At 36.0% G+C, this 21,960-nt stretch overlaps 1 protein-coding gene across 1 annotated transcript in view; it reads right to left on the bottom strand.

Moving 5' to 3' along the window:
• The window catches only part of LOC306858574 (USP6 N-terminal-like protein), a 63,520-nt gene that overhangs the window by 4,220 nt on the left and 37,340 nt on the right, over nt 1-21,960 (bottom strand). The window contains exons 3-14 of the mRNA XM_079399161.1: nt 18,192-18,265; nt 13,684-13,766; nt 12,406-12,445; nt 10,397-10,477; nt 6,235-6,342; nt 5,680-5,789; nt 4,097-4,145; nt 3,668-3,788; nt 3,119-3,213; nt 2,229-2,294; nt 2,003-2,102; nt 1,641-1,793 (exon numbers count right to left, since the gene is read on the bottom strand). Of these exons, the coding sequence (XP_079255287.1) occupies nt 1,641-1,793; nt 2,003-2,102; nt 2,229-2,294; nt 3,119-3,213; nt 3,668-3,788; nt 4,097-4,145; nt 5,680-5,789; nt 6,235-6,342; nt 10,397-10,477; nt 12,406-12,445; nt 13,684-13,766; nt 18,192-18,265 (1,080 nt within the window). The remainder of the gene's footprint in view (nt 1-1,640; nt 1,794-2,002; nt 2,103-2,228; nt 2,295-3,118; nt 3,214-3,667; nt 3,789-4,096; nt 4,146-5,679; nt 5,790-6,234; nt 6,343-10,396; nt 10,478-12,405; nt 12,446-13,683; nt 13,767-18,191; nt 18,266-21,960) is intronic.

Raw genomic sequence — 21,960 nt, 5'->3', positions numbered from 1 at the left:
AACACTTACAGTTCAAGCCTGACTGTGAACATATAAACCATGTGGAGAAAAGATGTGTTAGGTAACATTTTGGAACACAGCATGTGCACAATATTCACGTTCGCAGTGAAGGAAACTGAAGAAAACATCAAGGGAATGATGAACGTTTACAAACAGATACTGATGGTTGGGGCGGATATTGGTGTGCAATAAGGGGCTTGAGGAACGCAAATGTCAAAGACACACAAACCTGTGAACACTTCCAAAGGTGCTGGTTATCATATTTTGGGTCCAAAATTAAGATTTGCCGAGCTGACCAAATGAATGGCATGTACGATTTAAATCAAGACCCGTTGTTCATGGTTTCTCTTGCAAATCGAACAAAAGACTTGATTTAGAATTGATTTCACTATTTAGCATGTTGCTAAACTAATGATGCAATACTCTATCATACAAAAATACCCATGTTAAAAATATTTTTATTTCTCATTTTTGGCAGTGAATTAATCTAAGTGCATTTATTATCAGCTTTTTTGTCATCTTAGATTATTTTTTTTTTAAATAAAACAGTTTGTCATATACCGGGACTTTTTCATGATGGACAACAACTTTTTTTTTTTTTTTACAGTGTTGGGAGTGCAACGACATGACGTGGTAGGCAGCTTATTATTATATATAAAAAACTATTTAAAAAAAGAGCTCAGCACTGCAAAAAATGCTTTTCTTACAGCCAAAATATCTAGAAATTCTTAAATCAAGGATTTTCTAGACAGTTAAAAGTTATTGTCTTATTTTCAGAAAAAAAACATGTCAAAATTAAGTGAGTTTTTGCTAGAAACAAGCAAAAAAAATCTGTCAATGGGGTAAGCAAAATAATTTTGTTTTCTGTTTGAAATAAGATTATTTTGCTTACCCCATTGTCAGATTTTTTGCTAGAAAATCCTCCTTGATTTAAGAATGCTTAGATATTTTGGCTGAAAACAAGACAAAAACCTAAGTAAGAAAAGCATTTTTTGCAGTGAAGTCAATAAGAAATATCTATGGTTTTCAATTCTCATCATCTACTTAATTCACTTGTCATTGGCAGATGTGGCAAAAAGTTAATTTTGGACAGTTTTATCTACTGGCAAGTGTGTTTTTTATTCGCTTAAGCTAACTGTCTCCATTATAACTGTCCTTTTACATGTTTCTAACATACAGTACCCCACAACACATATTTGTGTCATTCCCGAAACAAACATTTTAAATAAACGAAACCCCCCAAATCCAGGTTTTGTGAAAGACAGAGAAACAAACGAAGGGAAAGGGACGTGTGTGTAGTGGGGGTAGACGAACGAATGGTTGGTTGATTGACAGATAATGTAGTCAGTGCGTTTTTGCCCACCGGTTGGTTTTGTAGGAGGGTTGGCGCCCCCCTTTCCCAGACCCACTAGTGTAAGCAGAGGCTATGTTTGAAGCGAAAGGGAGAGAACGCAGATTAGACAAACAGTACATAGCAGCAGTGAATGAGTGCATGTATGTGTGTTTGTGCATGAGATAAAGGAACAGAGTCAGAGAGAGATTACCAGGAGACAGTGTGTGCAGTAGGATGTGTCCCTTTATGGGTGGTGACACACAGCCATACATTTTATGATTTCAGTGCATGTGTGTGTTTAAAATACCTGGAGGTGGCAGCTCCAGTTTAGATCGCCTGAGCTCAGACATGGAGTGTTGAAGCTGCTCTATCACATAGTCATCCTCAAAAAAGAAATCCTTTGACAGAGTCACCTGCAGAAACTTCACAAGCTCCTCCATGGACAACTTCAAGAGGGTTTCTGACACACAAACACACATAGAGCGATGAAAATACAAGTAGTTACAACAAGAATGGGACTTTCAAAATCTCTGAATTCTAAGAAGAATCATACACTAATTATAGCTAATTACAAATATTATAGTCCTTTCAGGGTTTATTTTGCACATTGATCATCCATTTGTATTTATGCATAATCTGTATTTATCTGTATAATAGCGGAGTTATTACTTTTGTGGAGTTTGAGGATGGTGTAGGACATTGCAGTCAGAACTCGCTCTCCTTCCAGAATATAGATGTCCCATATTCTCAATGTAAGCGTGAATGGAGTCTATTCATTAAAAAACACATTAATGCAGTCAAATGAGTAAGGTTTCACAATGGACAACAGATAATAATGCAACATAAAATAATAATATGCTCAGATTTACTAAAATAATGTTTAAAGAGTGCATACCCGATCCAAGAAACACTGAAAAAACCATTTCATAGTGTACAGGCTGGTGTACACCTCTTGATTATCCTGTAGAGGGAAGCAAAGGGACAAGTATTGTACATGAATGGCATCAAAACATTCATTCACACATATAGGCTACATACTAGTGTACTACATACGCCACATTATATACTTATTTTAAACTTTATGTGAAAAAAAAACAATATGCAATTTATATACATCATAGGTCAGGTCATCCAGGTATCCCATGCATGCAGAAGATTCACATATTGTGCACAGTGTACATACTGCAAAAACAGTGCAAGTACTATGGTTGTACTGCATACTATTTGGAACAAAGCCATATGTTCTCTCTCTCTCTCTCACAGACACACACACACGCACGCACGCACACACACACACTTTATTGAATGAAAGCTTATCGTTCTCTTTTATCCTCTTTCTAATCCATTCACATCAAAGACTGTCTCTCTCACTCACAAATAATTCATTAATTAATCCATCTCATTATTTATTAATATTGCCTTTTATTAATTACTCTGCCCTTTAATGAATCCCAGGCTGGCATTTCTTTGTGAATTCTTTGTTACATCAGCGCTCAGGGTTGGCCAGCTGCTCGAGTTTATTTGAAAAAAAGACACCATTACACTGACAAATAAAGATTACAGGCCAGAAATTATGGAATATAGGCCAACAATAAGACTGGATATGAAGCTTTTCAGACATTGTAAAAATGTGAATTTAGGACACGCAGGACAAAATTAATATCAACACTATTAAAAAAGTCTTAGATTCAAGTAATGTGTACCGAAGTATTACAAGTGAAGTGGTTTAAAGTTCAGATGTCCCACTTTTTGAATGTAGTACATGTTGTTTTGGCGGCGTCTTACTAGATGTTGTTTGAGCTTAGGCATCATCTTCTGCAGGATATGGTCATGATGCTCCTGGAAGCGCATGAGTTTAGGGAACCCTGGTACAAAGAAACCTAGACAAACACAACATTTTACAATTTGCTACAATAATTGTATGTGTTTGTTTGTTTATAATACACAGAATTTAAGAATTAAACAAGAAATGAATGTTGTAGCTCAATGCTTTTGCTCATTTTGCTTTGGACATCAAGTGGTGACTCAACACAATAAATAAAAATATGAAATAAAAATGTATTAATGCTTCTACGAACTGCATAGCCTATGCTCATTTCATATATTTATTTAATTAAATAAATCCCTTTCAAATAAATAAATTAATCTTAATATATATATAAAAATGAATAATAATCATACTAATAAAGCAAGCATTTTCTTTTCTCTTATAAAATGTGCATTTTGCCATTTCTAAATATCTATTATATTAATTATTATTATTACAACTACTACTACTACTCAACACCAGTTGAACACCACTGTTCTAGAATGAGTAAAAGTGTGTGTGTGTACCATGCATGGAGTGTTTCTGTCCAGACAGCAGTTTGACCAGAGCCCAGAAAGCATCTTCCTCATTCATATAGATGAGTAACAGAGCAGTGATCTGGCTCATGCCCTGACAATAGCCCACCTCCTACACACACACACACACACACACACACACACACACACACACACACACACACACACACACACACACACACACACACACACACACACACACACACACACACACACACACACACACACACACACACACACACACACACACGAGAGAGAGAGAGAGAGAGAGAATCCATAGTGTGTGGGTTCTTTCCACACATAAATCAAGCGCAAGCACATATTCATAAAAAATGATTGCTACTGAGGTAGCATTTTAATTCAGTATTGTGATACCAATTGGAATCAACATGGCAATATTTGTGGGCATATTTTACTCACCGTGTTATATACAGAATATGCTGTGAGCACATGAAACAGATCCTGCTGCCTGAAACACACAAGCACACACAAAACAAAAATGGTCAAATAATCAATTCTGTTTTTCTGCTTTATATGTCATGGGTCATTAGGTTTAGCACATTTTTGCATGCTCTGTTCTTTCCCTCTCTCATTGTCTCATTGCTTTTTTTTTGGTTCTTTTTTTAGATGTCTAAGGCCACACTGTGAGAATGATCTGACCCTTTCAAATCTCCACAGGTAAATGTCACATCAGTCAATATGGGCGCTTTAGCCCTGTCACAATTCAATACACCAATAACTCGAATAGAAATGGTGGGGTGTGGGCTTCTCCCTCTCGCACCATTGCGTTCTCAACTTTTCCATTTCACATGCTGGTTAAATGTAGCAGCTTTATGGCCATGAGAAATGGAAGCATCTCCGAGGAGAAATAAAAAGTGTATTTTACACAGACAGATTAAAGCCCTACATAAAAAAAAGCCTCCATCAGCAAAGCATTTCAGTACGAAAGTTTGATAAAACACAACAATTTGCTATAAAATGGTTGGATATTTAACAGAATTAATTATTCAGAATTCAGAAAAATAAAACAGAACAAATAAAAAAACAAAAACAATACAAAATAAATAAAAACTAAAACAAAAACAACAAAACAAAACGTTTGGATTCTTGAACTAAGAATAAAAACAAACATACACAAAAGATAAACAACAAACAAATAAATAAACAGCCTCTAAATGAAGCAAATACTTTAAAATCGCGAAAAATAATTTAAAATCCAAAAAAAAAGTTTTTGTTTACATAATGTGAGTGTTTACGGCGTATATTAATTATGTATATATGAATACAAACACATGCATGTATATATTTAAGAAAAATATGTTGTTTATATATTAAATATATTTATATATATAATATAAAATATAATAATATGAATATATATACGTATTAACGTAAATATTTTCAAACTATATACTGTATGTGTGTGTATTTATACATACACAAATAAACACAGTTCATATACATATATTATGTAAACAAAAACTTTTATTTTGGATGCGATTAATCGCGATTAATCGTTTGACAGCACTAGTTTATTTTATTTCTGTAATATAATGGACACTGGTTGGACACATGAGAAAACACACACACACACACACACACAAACAAATACATAAATAAGACCTTGCCTATAATAAAAAAAAGCTGTGAAGAAGTTGCATAGATGCATTATATTGCTGTACATTTTGTCATGCATGTTAAAATTAAGACTCCATGATCATCTTAAGCATTAAGCACCAAAGGGCCCAACCATCCAAGAGCTTAGTGTTCAGCTAGCAGGAGGGCCTAGGTACCCTATATAGTGGGCAGCTTGTGCTGTTTGTGCCAAGAGTCCTAGATGCAATGTGGTGAGGGGCCTGGAGCACTCAGCGGTCAACTCATGCTATATTCACAAAGAGGCCAAGGGGCTCTAATGGTCAGCTGGCATTGCCCATTGTGGCCAGCAGCATTTAAACCTCCTGTGTGTGTGCGTGTTTTATTGGTGTGCATGTTTGGATGCTCACTTGACATCATAGCGGTGCATGAACATGATGTGATCTCTGTATGTACGATTCACATCCAGATCAATCTGACGGACATCTGGAGACAACCCTCTGGCTCTGATCTTCAGTTTCTGGGGAAAAAATAGACAGTTCATGGAGTTCAAAATTACTAACTATATAGTCAACACTCTGCAGGCCACAAATGCATCTAACAACACACTCACACACCACAGCATGATTTCTGCCACACAAACACCTTCAGTTAAAAGGGAATGCAAGCTTCATATCATGTTTTCTGTCCAGTTGGATGCTGCAGGGCTTTAGTAAAGCTGCTATTGTCCGTTTGGAGTGATATTGCCCTCTGTGGTGTGTGTGTGTGTGTGTGTGTGCGTGTCAAACCACATAAGTGTTACATTGCAAACCTCAGGGGTTGGCTATTTTGGAAAGTCATATTTAAGCAAAGAGTTTGTGATCGCCTCTCTCTCACACATGCACACACACACTTGCACGTTTGTGTGGAATAAACTAGCTCTGAAAAAAGCCACGACTATGCTGGAATGGAGAAACTGCATTTACCTCATAGAAGTCCTTTTTCTCCTCCTTGATTTTGGGGATGTCGAGCAGCAAACACCAAACCTGACCTCTGAGCTGCAGCGGAATTCCCTTATAGATCCTCCTCATCAGCTACACAAACACACACACACAAAAAATCAAGAAATCTCTAAACCTCAACTATGTGAGTGAACACATTGTAGTCATGATAAAAAACAAAAAAAAACAAATATATATATTTTTTTTATGTTTTTGAAAGAAGCCTCTAACGCTCACCAAGACTGCTGATCAAAAATGCAGTAAAAACAGTGATGTTCTGAAATATTACTGCAATTTAAAATAACTTTTTTGTATACTATTTTCAATAATATTTTTTATATTTGACTATTTTCATATATTTTATAATGTAATTTATCCCTGTGACGGCAAAGCTAAATTTTAAGCAGGAATTACTTTAGTCTTCAGTGTCACATACTCTAAGAAATCATTCTAATATGCTGATTTGATGCTCAAGCAACTGAAAATAATTATGCTTAATATGTTTGTTTCAACATTTTGACTTTGGTTGCACCACATGAATTAGATTAGTTGGTCAAAAATAAATAAATACATAAATCAATCAATCAATTAAAAAAATAAAACATATCAAAAAATTTATTAAATTAAATAAATACTATTTTAACAAAACTCCTTTTTTTAAATGAATCAATGCAAAAATACACAAAACTACTTTAAGGCTTTTTTCTTAATTATGATGTCACATTATTATTATTCTCAACCCAAAATATTACAATGATTTTTTTTTATTAAAAACTTTCACCTAGTCACTGTGTGCATGAATTCTATTTTTTTTCTTTTTAATTTATTTTAATGAATTAGTATTTAATTTATAATTAATATTTAAAATTTTAATTTATTATTATTATTATTATTTTGTTTTATTGATTTATTTTTTGTAAAAAGAAAGAAAAGTGTCATTGACTTTCTACAGTCTGGAATATAGACAGTTATATCAGAGACAGATGACTTTGTTTCTTTGTCTTGGTTAGAGGAAGACCAGATGGAATTGCAGACTTTCCACATTTCCTGAGCTGATTTTGGGTGAAATGTGTTAAATTGAACTAAGAGTGTTAGGAGAAAGCATGATAAAAAAATAGGCAAATTAATAAAAAAAAGGGAGGAGGGGTATATATATACACAGTATATAATATAACTTCAATGATGTGGCCACAGATACCGCTGGCCTGGTTATTAGGACACGCTCAATATGGATAATCACACTATCTAAACACATTCAATAGCAGAGTAATGCAATCCATCTGTGTCTGTGTCTCTCACAGGTAATTGTGCAGTCAGTAAAGATTAAACTCCCATCAGAGGCCAGATTAAAAGCTCAAAAGCAAAATGCTGAAACCACAAAAGCTAATGGCCGGCGTGAATCGTCTCTCAGCTACAATTAAACTCACCCACTGGAACAGAGAGCGAGAGAGAGAGAGAGAGAGAGAGAGAGAGAGAGAGAGAGAGAGATGTGCGGCTGTGGAAGGGTTGAGAGGTGAAAGAGAGGAATGAACACTTTTCCGTTTCCTGCACTCATCTGTCCACATTACTGCCGCTAAGTGATTTCCTGAACGTCTCTTCCGCCCTCAGGGCCAATCCATGTGTGTATGTGTGTGTGAATTGATGGCTGCTGAGTAGTTCACTTACTATAATGGTAACGACAATATTAATAATCTTCGGGAGGCTCTTGAGGAGCTGATTATTGACAGACAGCAGTGGGCACATATCCCACAGCCACAAACCCAACGACTGTGTGTGTGTTTCTGTCTCTATTCTCAGCAAAATGAGGCGATTAAGACTGTTTGTTTATTTGAATAAAATGAGACATTACAAATCGGCAGGTGTCTGTGTGTTTGTTTGTGTGTTTAAGTGTGTTTGTTGACGGGTGATTGGTTTTGTAATTGCGGATGTGTAAGAAGTCAATGACTCCATCTGTTTTACAAGAAAAAAAAAACTCTTTGAACAAGATGTCTTTAGAGTGAGTTTGTGCAGTAAAGTGAAATCAGAACCCAAACAAACATGCAGATAAAAACTATGTAGCAGGGTATCCCAAAGTGGATTTATATAAACTAATAATTGAAAGTGTATAAAAATGTAAAACTGAACTAAATCAATAAATGTATAAAAAAAAAAAAAAAAAAAAAAAAATGTAATTAACTGACATTTGTTAATATTAATATTACATTAACTGTAATATTAATGTAAAATCTCATGGGGTAAATCAAGTAAACAGTTTAGGTCAAGTTTGAGAATCCCTGCTGAATCGATTATAAAAACATATAGATGGTTAAACTAAATAATGCAAAAAACACTAAAATATTTGTATATTTATTTGGAAACGCGACTGGCCCTGGCACGCACTAGAACGCCCAAAAACGGGCGTGCTAGTGCGTGCCAGGGCCAGTCGCGTTTCCACTGTCACTTCTGGGGCTTGATTGTGCCTTGTCGGTGCTTCCTCGGGGCCAACTGGGGCTAGAGGAGTGGTTATGAACAAAGGCGGAGTTTCGAGATCGGGCTGGAGTTTCTCCACGTCTGGAGAACATCAGCGCTTTAACTCAAAACTCACTTTCAGACAGCAGCGAGTGTTTGAAATAACTTCTGTTTGAGATCCGATGTGGATTATGATCACCATACAATGCAAAAATATTTTATAAGCGATGCAAAAGAGTATGCACGCAAGCCATTAACGTTACCACAGCAAATATGGTAAATACGACTGCTTGAAAAAATCAGACGTCAGCTTCTCATTCTCTATCACAATCGTGTATTTATTTAGTAACATATTTTATCTGTCATAAGTGTCGTCTCGAGACTTTAGCTCCACGTATGTCATAAAATATGTAGCTCCACGTATGTGACGTTGTTCCACAGAGGCGTGAAGTGCAGCGGGGCTTCTGGCCTGACGGTGGAAACGCATCGTGAATTTGGTCTCAGTGCTGCAGGTCCGAGGCTATTAGCCCCGCCCAGCACGCCCCTTAGCCCTGGCTCGCACTGGCCCGACAGTGGAAAAATGGCTAATGATAGTGTGAGCTAGACAGCTGAAGCTCAAACAGGACATGAATCGGGTGGGACGTGTCTGGAAGGAGACATTTGGTAGTAGAGTGGTTAAAGTGCTCTGAGGTCACCCTAATCTATCCTGAATGCCAGAGGAAAAACAAAACAAACAGACATTTCAAAATTGTATATTGAAAATACGCTCAATGGAAACACGCCGATTTCCCATACATTGCAAAAATAGTTTTTACGCTCGCTTTAGGTGCCTTTTCAGGCAATACGAAAAAGTAATAATTCACAAAATTAATTTAAACAGTTTTTCTGCATTCACAGGTCATCTGGGGTACGTAAAAGTCACATGATCATTCGTTGATCACATTGATCATGAACAGCCGCTGCCATGACTTATCAAGAGAGGAAAAAAGTCGCATAACATTTAGTCGCATGACATCGGTTAATAGAAATGGCGTCATTTCACAAGTTTTTTTTTAATAAACGTTTATAAAATAATGCAAAAACTTGCACAGTAACCTCTTACTGTAAAAGTAAGAGGTTACTTAAATATATTCATAGCAATCAATCCACACAGATATTTGTAATGTGAAGTTTAATTTCTGATGGATGAGTAAAACCAAAATGACTGGAGTAGCTATGCAGTATAAAAAAACAAAAGCAGACAGTTTTGTTGTGCTTTTGATGCAGTGCAGCGTGCTGCTTATGCTCATTTAGATCAGACGCAGTTTGACAGTCTAATCAAACTAATTGGACAAATAATAAGAAGTAATAATTAGTTCTACTCAGAGTAATAACCTGCACAACTGTCACGCTCCACCTCAGGCGATACGAAGATTTCTCATTTCACACTAGACACTGTTAATGGACAGAAATGCAATTTAATACACTAACAGCTGCCTGAAGACGTCCAAACACGTAGATGAATAGAAACCGACAGATTTTGTTCAGCTGAAACAGGACAGCGGTTTTCTTAGGGGACCAGTCCAATGACGCCCAATACACAGGACAGAGACAGCCAGAGGGAACTTTAGCCATTTACACACACAAGATGAAAGACTGAGAAACAAGCCTTTCTCAAAGTCCTTCAGAGAGTTAAAGTCTGTTTATGAAGGACACGCACCTTGTCAGTGTTCTTGTATTTCTCCCAGCTTTTCAACATCTTCAGCCATTTTGTTGTTCTCTCCACTTCCAAATGTTTTTGCTAAGCAGAAAAAGTGCAAACACACAGCACAATAAATTATATAAAAGAGACAAAAACTCCCCTAAATGTTTACTCTAAGGCAATACTAAGTGGACTTTAATGAAAATGGATTTCAGTGAGATCTAGAATGCAATATTAAAACAGCCATATTAAAATTTAGGAACTAACCCAAAAAAGAAAAAAAAAAAACAACTCAGCAAGTCATTTTGAATATCTGCTCTGCTTTTTCTTCTACATGAACATAATGGCCTCTGATGCAGCAGCGTTACTCTGTTTCTCCAATTTAGAGCTCATTATTATGTTACAACATGACACTTTAAGTGCTTTCTGTCATGATGATAAATGTGCGATCAAAGTCTGAGTCATTTTTGCATTTACATTTAATCAACAGCTGACAAAGGGATTTTTAGTAGATGTATGAAGTCTTTCATACTTCTAAAGTTCAGACAGGTGCCCAAACTTTCTTAACAATTAATGCAACTAATCCAATGGCATGCATTTATTTTATATATTATATACTCTGCAATTCTACACAGGAAATAAAGTGTTTTCTGTGTTGCTATAGTAAGAAGTTTTTTTTATCTGTGATAAATTACAAACATAACCCTGCTGAAATCTATGGAAGACTGTTTCCACCACTGAATAAAAAAAAAAAAAAAATGTAATTGCGACTTTTTATCTAAATATTTTGAGATTTTTTTCTCAGAATTGCGTAACACAAACTCACAATTCTGACTTTTCTTTTAATCAGAATTGCGTGATATAAACTCGCAATTGCAAGTTTATAAAGTCCACTTCTGAGGGGACAAAGACTAATATTTTCTCAGAATTGCGAGTTTATATCTCACAATTGCTTGTTCACAGGGAGCTTGATTGACAGGTAATCTGACCAATCAGAACGAGCATATTATGTGCCGCTGCTGCTATCCGCTATCTTGTTCGACAGCTACAGCTGGTCTCCATAGAATCCATGTTAAAACAGTGTAAAAAAGATCGACTGAATTGAAACCTTTTCAATATAACCAAATTAAAAAATGTGCGCAGTGTTAAGCAGTGCTGTTGTTGGCTGCCACAGTAACAGCAATAAGGTAAAGGAATTCCTTTAAAGTACTTGTTTTGCGTACTAGAAAATCTGTGCATGTCCGGCGCTGTATGCATGGCTTAAGTGAAAATACTGAGAGTAAAATAATATAATATGTTAAAACATGTGCTCTTATAATTCTGTGGACAAAGTCCTGTGAACTTCGTCCCGATTGGGCGCTGTATGTGCTCTCATCTCTTTTCAATGCAGCTAACCTCGTGTCGCTTTATATCATCTTCCCACTCATTAAACTATGACAGGTCACAAAAAAGACGGTCATTGCGACATGGTAAAGTGATGAAACTATGGCGCCATGTGCTTTTTTAAACCATTTTCATAGGTTTCACGTTATGTTGTCGGCTCAGAAAATATGTAAATGTGACTAGAAACATCAGAGCCTGGAAATATAAAGCACCGTTCCAGTCAGGTGAGATTTCTGACTGATCAGAAGACTTAATATCATGCAATTCTGAAAAAAAAGTCAGAACTGCATATTTGTATCACACAATTCTGAGAAAAAAAGATGTGAACTCTCAATTGCAAGAAAAAAAGTCATAATTGTGAGATAAAAAGTCGGGCTTCCATAGAAATCAGTCAATTCTACTAAGGGCAAAAATCATAATGGATGAGCAGTTTGTTCCATTATCTTATATTGCTTGATTAAAAACGGTTGATAAAACTTTTATTCTGTATTTAAAAGTATTTTTCTCATTCTACTGATGTATTTGCTCTAGTTTTCCAGATAAAACACTGTGAAGTTTTCACAGAGGCACTATGAAAGTATCAAGTTGGCTTTAAACTTATCACAGTTTTGGTGTCACAGACACAAATACAGCACTTGACTCACCTTTTCCTCCACTACGTCATACACTGGAAGCTCATCCTCACTGTGAAAGACAAATGACATCAGTTTATAAAAGGGAAATATATACTTGGACTAAACTCAATCAGACTACTGGACTCACAGAGCTTTATGGTCTCAAATAGCCACTAATGTCTGCCCACTGTTCACATAACATGATGGCCGTACACGGAGAGAGATCGCATCAATAAATCATACACTGGTTTATGTTGCTGACGTCAAATCTTGGTTTCTTGCATGTACTACTGAAAAAGTAATTACTTTGTTCCACAGGAAGTACACTCGCTGGATAAATAAACATCACTATTGGTAATGATGTCCCCGTGACCCCCACCCCTGAATCCATTCAAAGTGCGAGATCTTAGTCAGCTACACAAACAGGAAATGACTGTTTCCATGGCAGCCATTTTGGATCTGATCTGGGATATCTATGAGGTAACCCAGGGAAGTCGTGATACGACATTAAGGCTCTGTTCCAAACCCCAGTGAGCTTCCTGTTTGTCTACACAGGCAGCTACATTAGTTAAAATTCAATCAGTGTAATTGCTGATCCTTTGTTCATATGGTATTTATAAAGCAAAAACATTAAATCAAAGCAAAAGAAAACAAACAAAAATCAAAACAAAACAAACAACTTAAGATACAGAACAAACAAAAGTAAATAATAATAAAACAGAAGACCAAAAAAAGCTAAGTAAAACAGAGCAAAAATATATGCATACAAAAAAAAAAATGCAAACAAACATCAAAATCAAAAAAGCAAAAGACAACAAATCAAAACAAACAAAAAACTTAAGATACAGATCAAACTAAATAATAATAATAATAAAACAGGAACAAAAAACAAAGTAAAACAAAGCAAAAACACATTTCCTTGGACCTTTCCAGTTTTGCAACTTGTCTTTCAATCTTTTTCAGTCTCTTTCTCTCTGCTACCGTCTTTTTTTGTAGCCGTTTTTCTTTCCTCCTGTCTCTCTGCCCCTACAATTATAGAGTCATGATCTGCCAGACACATATGGCACCCTATAAATATCGCATAGTGCACTGCTGTTTAAGGGGCCTGGGTAAGCCACAAACCTCCCTGCCAGTGCGAGAAGAGAGTAGAACCGAGAAGACAGGAGAGGCCAAAGGAGCAGACAGACACCAAGATAAAGGTGTACAGTGAACGCTCAGACTCTTTGAGCTCTCTGCTGGGTTTCTCCAGTACCTGCATCTCCTCACTCATGTGAGATCTCACAGAACAGAATAATGCATGCTTCTTACTGCAGGAATCCGAAGCGGTCCACCGCTTTATACAGATCAAAATTGGCCTCCTCCCACGGCTCCACCTCCGCACTTTCTTTACCCTGAAAGCACAAATAACACAAAGCTGTGAGTACACATCAGTTGAGACAGTTTTTGTGGATATGTGTGTGTGTGCGAAGTTGCTGTAGGCTTGAGTTCTCAAAGCTCTACTGATATGTGAATTTGTTCATACATATTTAAGGCAGGTAATGAGGGGTGGACAGGTTCAGTATAACACAAATAAACAATTCAAAAAGCAGAACAGAGAGAGGTGCCTAGGGCAGAAACAGATCATCCTTGAGTATGAACAGTGTGTTTACAAAAGTAGAAAGACACCCAAGTCGTGTTCTGACCACACATATACACAGTTTTTTTTTTCTCTAAACATACTTTTTCTTAGGTTAAACTTGTGCAGTTAATTCTGTGACATAGAAACTTGTCTTTAGGGAGCATAAAATAAAAAAGATTCGGTAGAGGAGCTGGTGCAGATTTATTACTTCACTTTAAGAGGGGATTGAAGTCTGATGCTCCACTGCACTCTCAGTTCCAGTCTGTGACTGCTTTTGGAACTATTTTCGTTTGCCCCCCAAAAAAACTGACCTGCAGAACCATGCCTATCAATGAAAACAAGGCGGTGAGCTAAAATATGTACAGTCCGTTCATTAGGTTCACATCAGCCATGCACCAATGTTAAAATTCATAATCATAAGCCAACAATGATTTTGATAGATAACCCATAAATAGACAATATAACTTTGCGGAAAAAAAAATATAGTAGTAGTAATAATAATAAATACATAATATAGACATTTTCAACACTCTGCGTACACTATGCACATCTAGTTTGGCTTATGACAATTTTTGAGCCACTTTTTAGATGTTTCACAAAAGCATGTGAAAAGTAAGGTGAATCACTTTACCGACCGACAAAATCATTCATCCCAAAAGCCATTAACCTGTCAGGCCAATAACTAACTGTCTATATGCAATATGCAATATGTGCACTTTGTCATGTTGGCAAGAAAATCTATGCAAATTTAAACGTAATGCAAATGTGAAGGTCTTAATAGATCTAGGAAGCCTGGAGAATGAGAAAAAGAACGGGAGGAATCAATCGGCAGAAGCAAGAACAAGAGTGGGAGCTGGGAGGCATAAAAAAGAATGAGTATGAAAGAAATCGAGAATAGGAGACAAAATATGTACTGGTACAGAGAGAAGCCATATCAAGGGCACACGCACACACAATCATTTATCTCTGTCTCACCCTCTGGTGTGTGTCACAGGCGTAAATCTACAGTGGGATATGATCATCTGATAGCATGTCACGGTGACATGGCTGTGGTAAATATTTCGGCCGGCAACACGCGCCAAGGACATACCCCTCGTGCACTGTTTTTCTCACGTCTTTCTGCATTTAATTATCCTTCTTGAGAAAATAACCTCACAAGAACAATATTACATGTAATAACATGTTTACATATTTGGACAACTTCTGACATTTAAACAATGATTAAATGACATCACTACCTGGCTTAGTGGCATTCACACTTCCCTTCTGTTACTTCCTTCTAAAATGTTCCATGAAAACGTGACAACACCCACATCTACAGCCTAAACAACATGAGTGGCACGAGTTCCAGGATATACATAGTAAAGTTTGTTGCAGATGTGCTGCTTTGATGGCTGTAAATGCGATGCTTTTAGGACACATCTTCTCAGAGAGGGTTTTATTGTGCTGACAGTCCAACTGTTACCACTGGGAAGGAAGCTGGGGTATAAATTCATCCCTCCGCCCACTGCTCATTCAGTGAATCAGTCTGTGAACAAATTATTATGACCGTTTTTATTAAATAGATCAACTAAATAAATAAAATAAATAACAATAGTGCTGTCAAACGATTAATCGCATTCAAAATATGTGTGTGTGCTGTGTATATTTATGTACACACATGCACGCATATATTTAAGAAAAAAATGCTTTGTTTGTATATTAAATATATTGATATATAATATAAATTATATGAAAATAAATATATACATGCAAACACATGTAGATATTTTCAAAATATATACTGTATGTGTGTGTATTCATACATGCATAATACATATAAGTACACACACATATATTATGTGAACAAAAACTTTTATTTTGGATGCAATTAATCGCGATTAATCATTTGACAGCACTAAAAAAAATATCAGACTAAAGTGAACGATTTCATCTCAACTTCTTAGCATGTCAATAAAAACTTCACAAGTGATCTATGGCCAATGTCAAGACTTTCAGTGAATATTAAAGACATAGGGCCAGTTTTACTAACAGCTTGCGCCAGTGTTAAAATTGTACTGTCAGGTTTGACTAAAGACGCACAGTGACGAATTAGTGCTGAAAAGGTGTGGACAGTTATTTTTGCGCCTGACCTTTTTGAATATGCTTTTGTAGGAGTTTCCCTTTCAGATGCAAAAGTTATGGGAGGAGAGTATTCAAATGAATCAAGCAATGCGTTTTATTAACATTTCAAATTACTGGTATTTGCGCCATTATTTAACGTCCAAAAAAAGCATGTCTTAAACTATTTTTCTCTTGAAATGGCTGTAATTATTGTTGCTAGGACGAGGCACCGCAGAGAACAGAGAGCGCGTGGTAGAAGGGAGAGGATTTTTTCCACACGTATTAATTTATTTTGAATGCCAGAAGAACACATAATCCGAACATATCGTTTGCCAAGTCATGTTATTTTTAAATTGCTTCAGGAAATAAAAGACGACTTTGAACCCTCAACTAGGAGTCACGCAATACCAGCTCTATCAAAACTTATTTTCAACGTACTATGGCTTCTTTATTTGCGAATACACTAATTTGTGCTGCGCTTGGTATATTGCATTGGTCGATATGTAAATGAGATGTTGCGTCTGTGCTCTTTAATTTGCGCATTGTTAGTAAATCACCTGCAGAAATTTCCATGCCCATGCCTCATGCTAATTCTCCCTGTTTAGTAAAACTGGCCCTTAAATTTCAGTCTGTATAAAAATATAGTACATGAATCATACATGCACTGCTTTTATGGTGTTTAGTTTTAACATTCTGGAGCTTGAAAGCTCCAGTCCTCTTTCACTTTCATGAACAATATGGAGAAAAAACAAAGAAATGAAATGAAAAAAAAACAAAAAAGCCAAACCAAACCAAATAAAAGAAAAAAAAAAAGAAAAAAAAAAAATGGTCACACTTTATTTTAAGGTCCAATTCTCGGTTTCAACAAACCATTACAGCTTTTGCCTCAATAAACTCCTAATTTGCTGCTTATTAATAGTTAGTAAGGTAGATGTTAAGATATTGGGTAGGATTAGGGATGCAGAATATGGTCATGCAGACTATATTCTTTATAAGCACTAATAAACAGTCAATATATTAATAAAAGGCATGCTAATAAGGAACTAGTTAATAGTGAGAATGGGTCCCTATAATAAAGTGTTACCAACAAACCAAACCAAACACAAACAAAACAAAAAATACAATAATACATGTTTGGAATAACATGAAGGTGAATAAATTGCTTTTCTACAATCAGAAAGGATAAAATAGTATTTTCATTTTTGGTGGAGCTACTATGAATTTTAGGGCATTAGGAGCTAATAGAACAAAACTGTAACAATTTAAAGGGTAAAACAAAAATTTTAAACAGGGCGAAAACATATGTTAGCAAGAAAAACACAGAAAAAAATAAATAAGAGCAAATGTGTTATGCTTTCTAAGTCAAGAGACGAATCCCGGTGTACGGGAGCTTATCACAATCCAATTAGCAGACACGTTACAGAATTAGAGCCCCCTAATGAGAGCTCAGATTACACTCAATTTAAACGATCCATTTACAAACCGGACACGCGCGAGAGATTTCATGAGGAAAAAAAAAAAAATCACAAAACCCTTTAGTGAAAACACACATTACTCTTACAACAGTCACAGGAAGTCATAACATTCTGAGCTGATAACTATTATCACATAATCATTATTGCATTCATGCAATATAAGGTTTCATTTCACTTTTAGTGCCACTTTATTTCCTGTACGCCTACATACTTGACAAATGTGTATTTTAACAGGTGTATCTTCTGGAAAGTCTGGAAAGATACAATGCCAGACGTGACCTAAGGATAAAAGTTGGCCTCCCAACATGAGTGTTATACACGACAGCTGGTGAACAGGTGTTTCACATGATAGCTGTTATAATAAAACATATTCTAACGTCCTATTCTTTGTGGCATTCTAAATCAGAAACATAACAGAAATGTTTGCTAAAAATCTGACAGACAATGTTTTAGCAACAGATGAGAATACAGAGAATCTTCCAGTATAAAACTGCAGGTTGTGAACTATGATGGAAGTATCTGGTTGGATCAGAGTATGTGTTTACTGTGTTTTCTGTTTTTCTTGGAAGTGGATTAGAGGGTATTTGGCTGGTGAGTAAATGGCAGCTGTTTTCTCTCACCTTGTCATATTTGGAGAGTATCTCAGCTCGCTCCTGTTCCAACTTCACTGCAGCATCCTGCCCTGAATCAGACGCTGGAAAGAGAAACAGAGAGACCAATTAGCTGCAATTCCTCTTTTCACTTTGAAACACACACACACACACACACACACACACACACACACACACAAACACACACACGCACATTCGTTTCTACCGGCTACAGCATAGCAACAAGTGGCTGTTCAAATAGGTCTGAGCCAGTGTGTGGCTCTCAAGGGCAAACTGCGTCATTCACATCCAAAGCAAACAACTTCTGCTTTTATAGGAATTTTCTGGGTTCATGCTCTATGGACAGCATGTCTACATTATGCGCAGAAAATATTGTAGACGTGTCCCTCAGTTTGTAAAAAAAATTGAGAGACCAGATCACAAGTCTTTTCAGTTTGCAAGAGCAGTAAATTAATAAAAGCTAATAAAAAGATAAAGCCAAAAATTCGCAACCCTGTATTTGGTATGTTTAAAAGAGCTTTTGCCACAGACGATATCAAAGAGTCAAGACACATAAAAATAAATAAATTAAATATTTATTTATTCATCATCCTATGGAACTCAAAAAAAAGAAAAATAGAAAAAATATTTTGAGAATTTTCATGAATTAATTAATTCATCCATCTATCCATCCATTCACTCTACTCACTCATTCGTTCATTCATTCATTCATTCATGGCCACCAAAGCCATGAATGAATGAATGATTACCAACATTTTTCAAAATATCTTTTGTGTTCTGCAGAAGAAGGTAAGTCCTACAGGTTTAGAACAAAATTAATTTTCATTTTCACAAATACTTTCAAAAACACAAGCATGCCATTTCTGCTTTAATAACTCTCCAGAACATATTGTCACATAGACATTAAAAGCATTAAGGTAAAAGCAACAGCTTATTTTTACAAACGGAGGGATGAGTTGAAATGATTTTCTGTAGTGCTTCACAGTATTTCAGTGAAGTTGTTGACAAAGCTTAGCTTGTATCGAACCTGGCACATTCCCACAAAAGCAACACAGAATAAGAACTAGAGTGAGATAAGAGAGTGTCTTGGAGGGCAATAAAGCACCCTACTGGATCCCGGTCTAGATTTTGATGTTGTCTATGAAGCGTGTTGACACACAATCAGATGGAAAAATTCTCCTGTGAAGAGCTCTGCTATGGGGATGTTGATGCAGGATAGGGCTTTCTGCGTATTCAATGTGTCCTGCTGCTAGTGCACAAACACGTCCATTTTTCTCATGCAGCAAGCCTATGAAATTACAGCCAATCACATGGAGCGGCCAATCATTTCCTCTCCAGGAATTAGGTTAACACTGCCACTTCCTGTTTGGCTTGGTTACCTTTCTGAATGTATTTTGCTGGCAACACTTACTTACAAAGGCTTCCAACCAGCTTTCAGCCCTTGGGTCAAAGCCAGACAGATTCCCTTGCTGGATGAATAGGCTTTTAAAGTCAATGGAATTTTTATGGAAGGATGCTGTTTGTTTGTGTGTGAGTGTGTGTGTGTTCTGTGTATTTAATGCAAGTAGAATAAATAAAAGCACATAGAGCAGATGAGATGAGACAAAACGAAATAGCACGAGGCAATGAATGAGATTAGACAAGAAGAGTGAAGATTAGATAAGAAGAGACTGGGAGGGAAGAAGAGAAATAGAGTATATAAGAAACAAGAAGAAATGAGATGAGATTATGTGAGGAAGAAGAGAATGTGTGAAACTGGAGAATGTGAGATGAGACCATTGGAGTTGAGAGAAGATAGAGTATGTGAGATGATAAAAGATGTGAGAAAAGAAACCAGATGTGATTTTCCCTGATGTGAGGGTAAAGATGAGACAAGTATGAAAGTATGTAAAACATGAGATACGTAGAGAACAGAATAGATGAGCTGAGAAAATACTAGATAAGAAAAAAGAAGTGAGCGTGTACGATAAAGTATATGAGATGAGAAGCATATTAGAGACAAGAGTTAATACTGTGAGAAATTAGCTAAGATGAGAAAGGAAGAGTATGTGAGATTAGAAGAGACAAGAGCTGTTCAATGAATCAAAATACAGTCTCGATTTCGATCTTGGCTTCCAATGATTATGTAAATATAATTATCGAGATAAAATAATTAGTTTGTCCTATTCCACCCCCCTTTCCAGCTGTGCACTATTGCACCTCCAAAAAAAAAAACTTAATGTGCAAATCATGTGATTTTTTACAAAATGGGACGTGCTTGATTTATTAATGTTTATAAGATTTGTTCTTGTTTTTAAAAGTGCGAAAGAGAACTTGCAATGTTCTTTGCATGCAATCCGACACGGAACAGAACACCGACATGTAAAGTGAAAGCTCTTAAAGTGACAACAGGTAATATTCCTTCTGCCGTCTGTAATATTAATCAAAGAACAAAAGACAAATAGAGAATCACTCACTGCTCTCGAGTGAAGAACTTTTGTAGCTTTAATAAGAAACAAAGCAAGTTTAATTCTTACAGTAAAACACTGTTGATTTTGACCTTTGCTTTTTTGTTTTTATTGTATTACTGTTTATTAATCAATAGTTTTTGAGGACTTTTTTAACTCATATGTTACCCTTGTATTCTGCTGTGGTATTGATATTTTTTAAATTGCACTGGTATCTACAAGGTAGATGTCATAGTCATTATTTGATATATATTGCTATCCTTAAATTAATCACTCGTATAAAGTTTTGTGAAAAGGAACAAGACAAAAATAGACTAGATCATGTGAGGGAAAGAGACAAGATGAAATAAGAAGAGACAAAAAGATTCACAACAAGAAAATATGAGATTATGAGAAAGAAAAGAGCATGCAAAAGAAGGTAGTGAGACGAAACAAAAGACGAGATGAGACTGAGATTAGAAAGGAAGAGTTTGTGACAAATGAGACGAAACAAGAAGAGACAAGATTATGTGTGACCCTGGACCACAAATCAGTCATAAGGGTCTTTTTTTATTTTATTTTGAGAAATTGATGCATCTTGCTGAATAAATAAGCTTTCCATTGATGTATGGTTTGTTAGGACAGGACAATATTTGGCCGAGATACAACTATTAGTAAATCTCGAATCTGAGGCTGCAAAAAAAAAAAAATCTAAATATTGAGAAAATCGCCTTTAAAGTTGTGCAAATTAAGTTCTTAGCAATGCATATTGTTCATCAAAATTTAAGTTTTGATAAATTTATGGTAGGAAATAAAAAAATATATATATCTTCATGGAACATGATCTTTACTTAATATCCTACTGACTTTTGGCATAAAAGAAAAATCAATAATTTTGACCCATACATTGTTGGTTATTGCTACAAATATACCCCAGTGACTTAAGACTGCTTTTGTGGTCCAGGGTCACATAAGATATGAAAAGAATAGAAGAGACTATATGAAAGAAGAGAAAAGACAGTAGAGAAGAGAAAAGACAGTAGCTTACATGGCTGGTGGTCTTAAAGCTTTGGGGCCTCCACGGCATATTAGCATTCACTCAGTGCCATGTTTCAGCTCAACACTCTCTCATTCATGCTCCATACATCAGTCTGACAGCTCACGCTGAGCGTATGTGAGCACAATTGTATTTAGAGATGAGCGAATGTTCTCTGAGGCCTCTGCGGCAGACACGTCATACACGAGAATGAGAAGCATTTCAATCCCTCTAAATGGTCATTTGTCAGATTAACAGCACTCATTCACATGGATAAGAGTGAAGAAATCACAGCTCATCTTCCCTTACGATTTCC

This window comes from Barbus barbus (genome assembly GCF_936440315.1).
Source record: "Barbus barbus genome assembly, chromosome: 39".
Taxonomy (NCBI): domain Eukaryota; kingdom Metazoa; phylum Chordata; class Actinopteri; order Cypriniformes; family Cyprinidae; genus Barbus; species Barbus barbus.
Note: the sequence above shows the minus strand (reverse complement) of the source record. Positions and strands in the feature narration are given on the sequence as shown.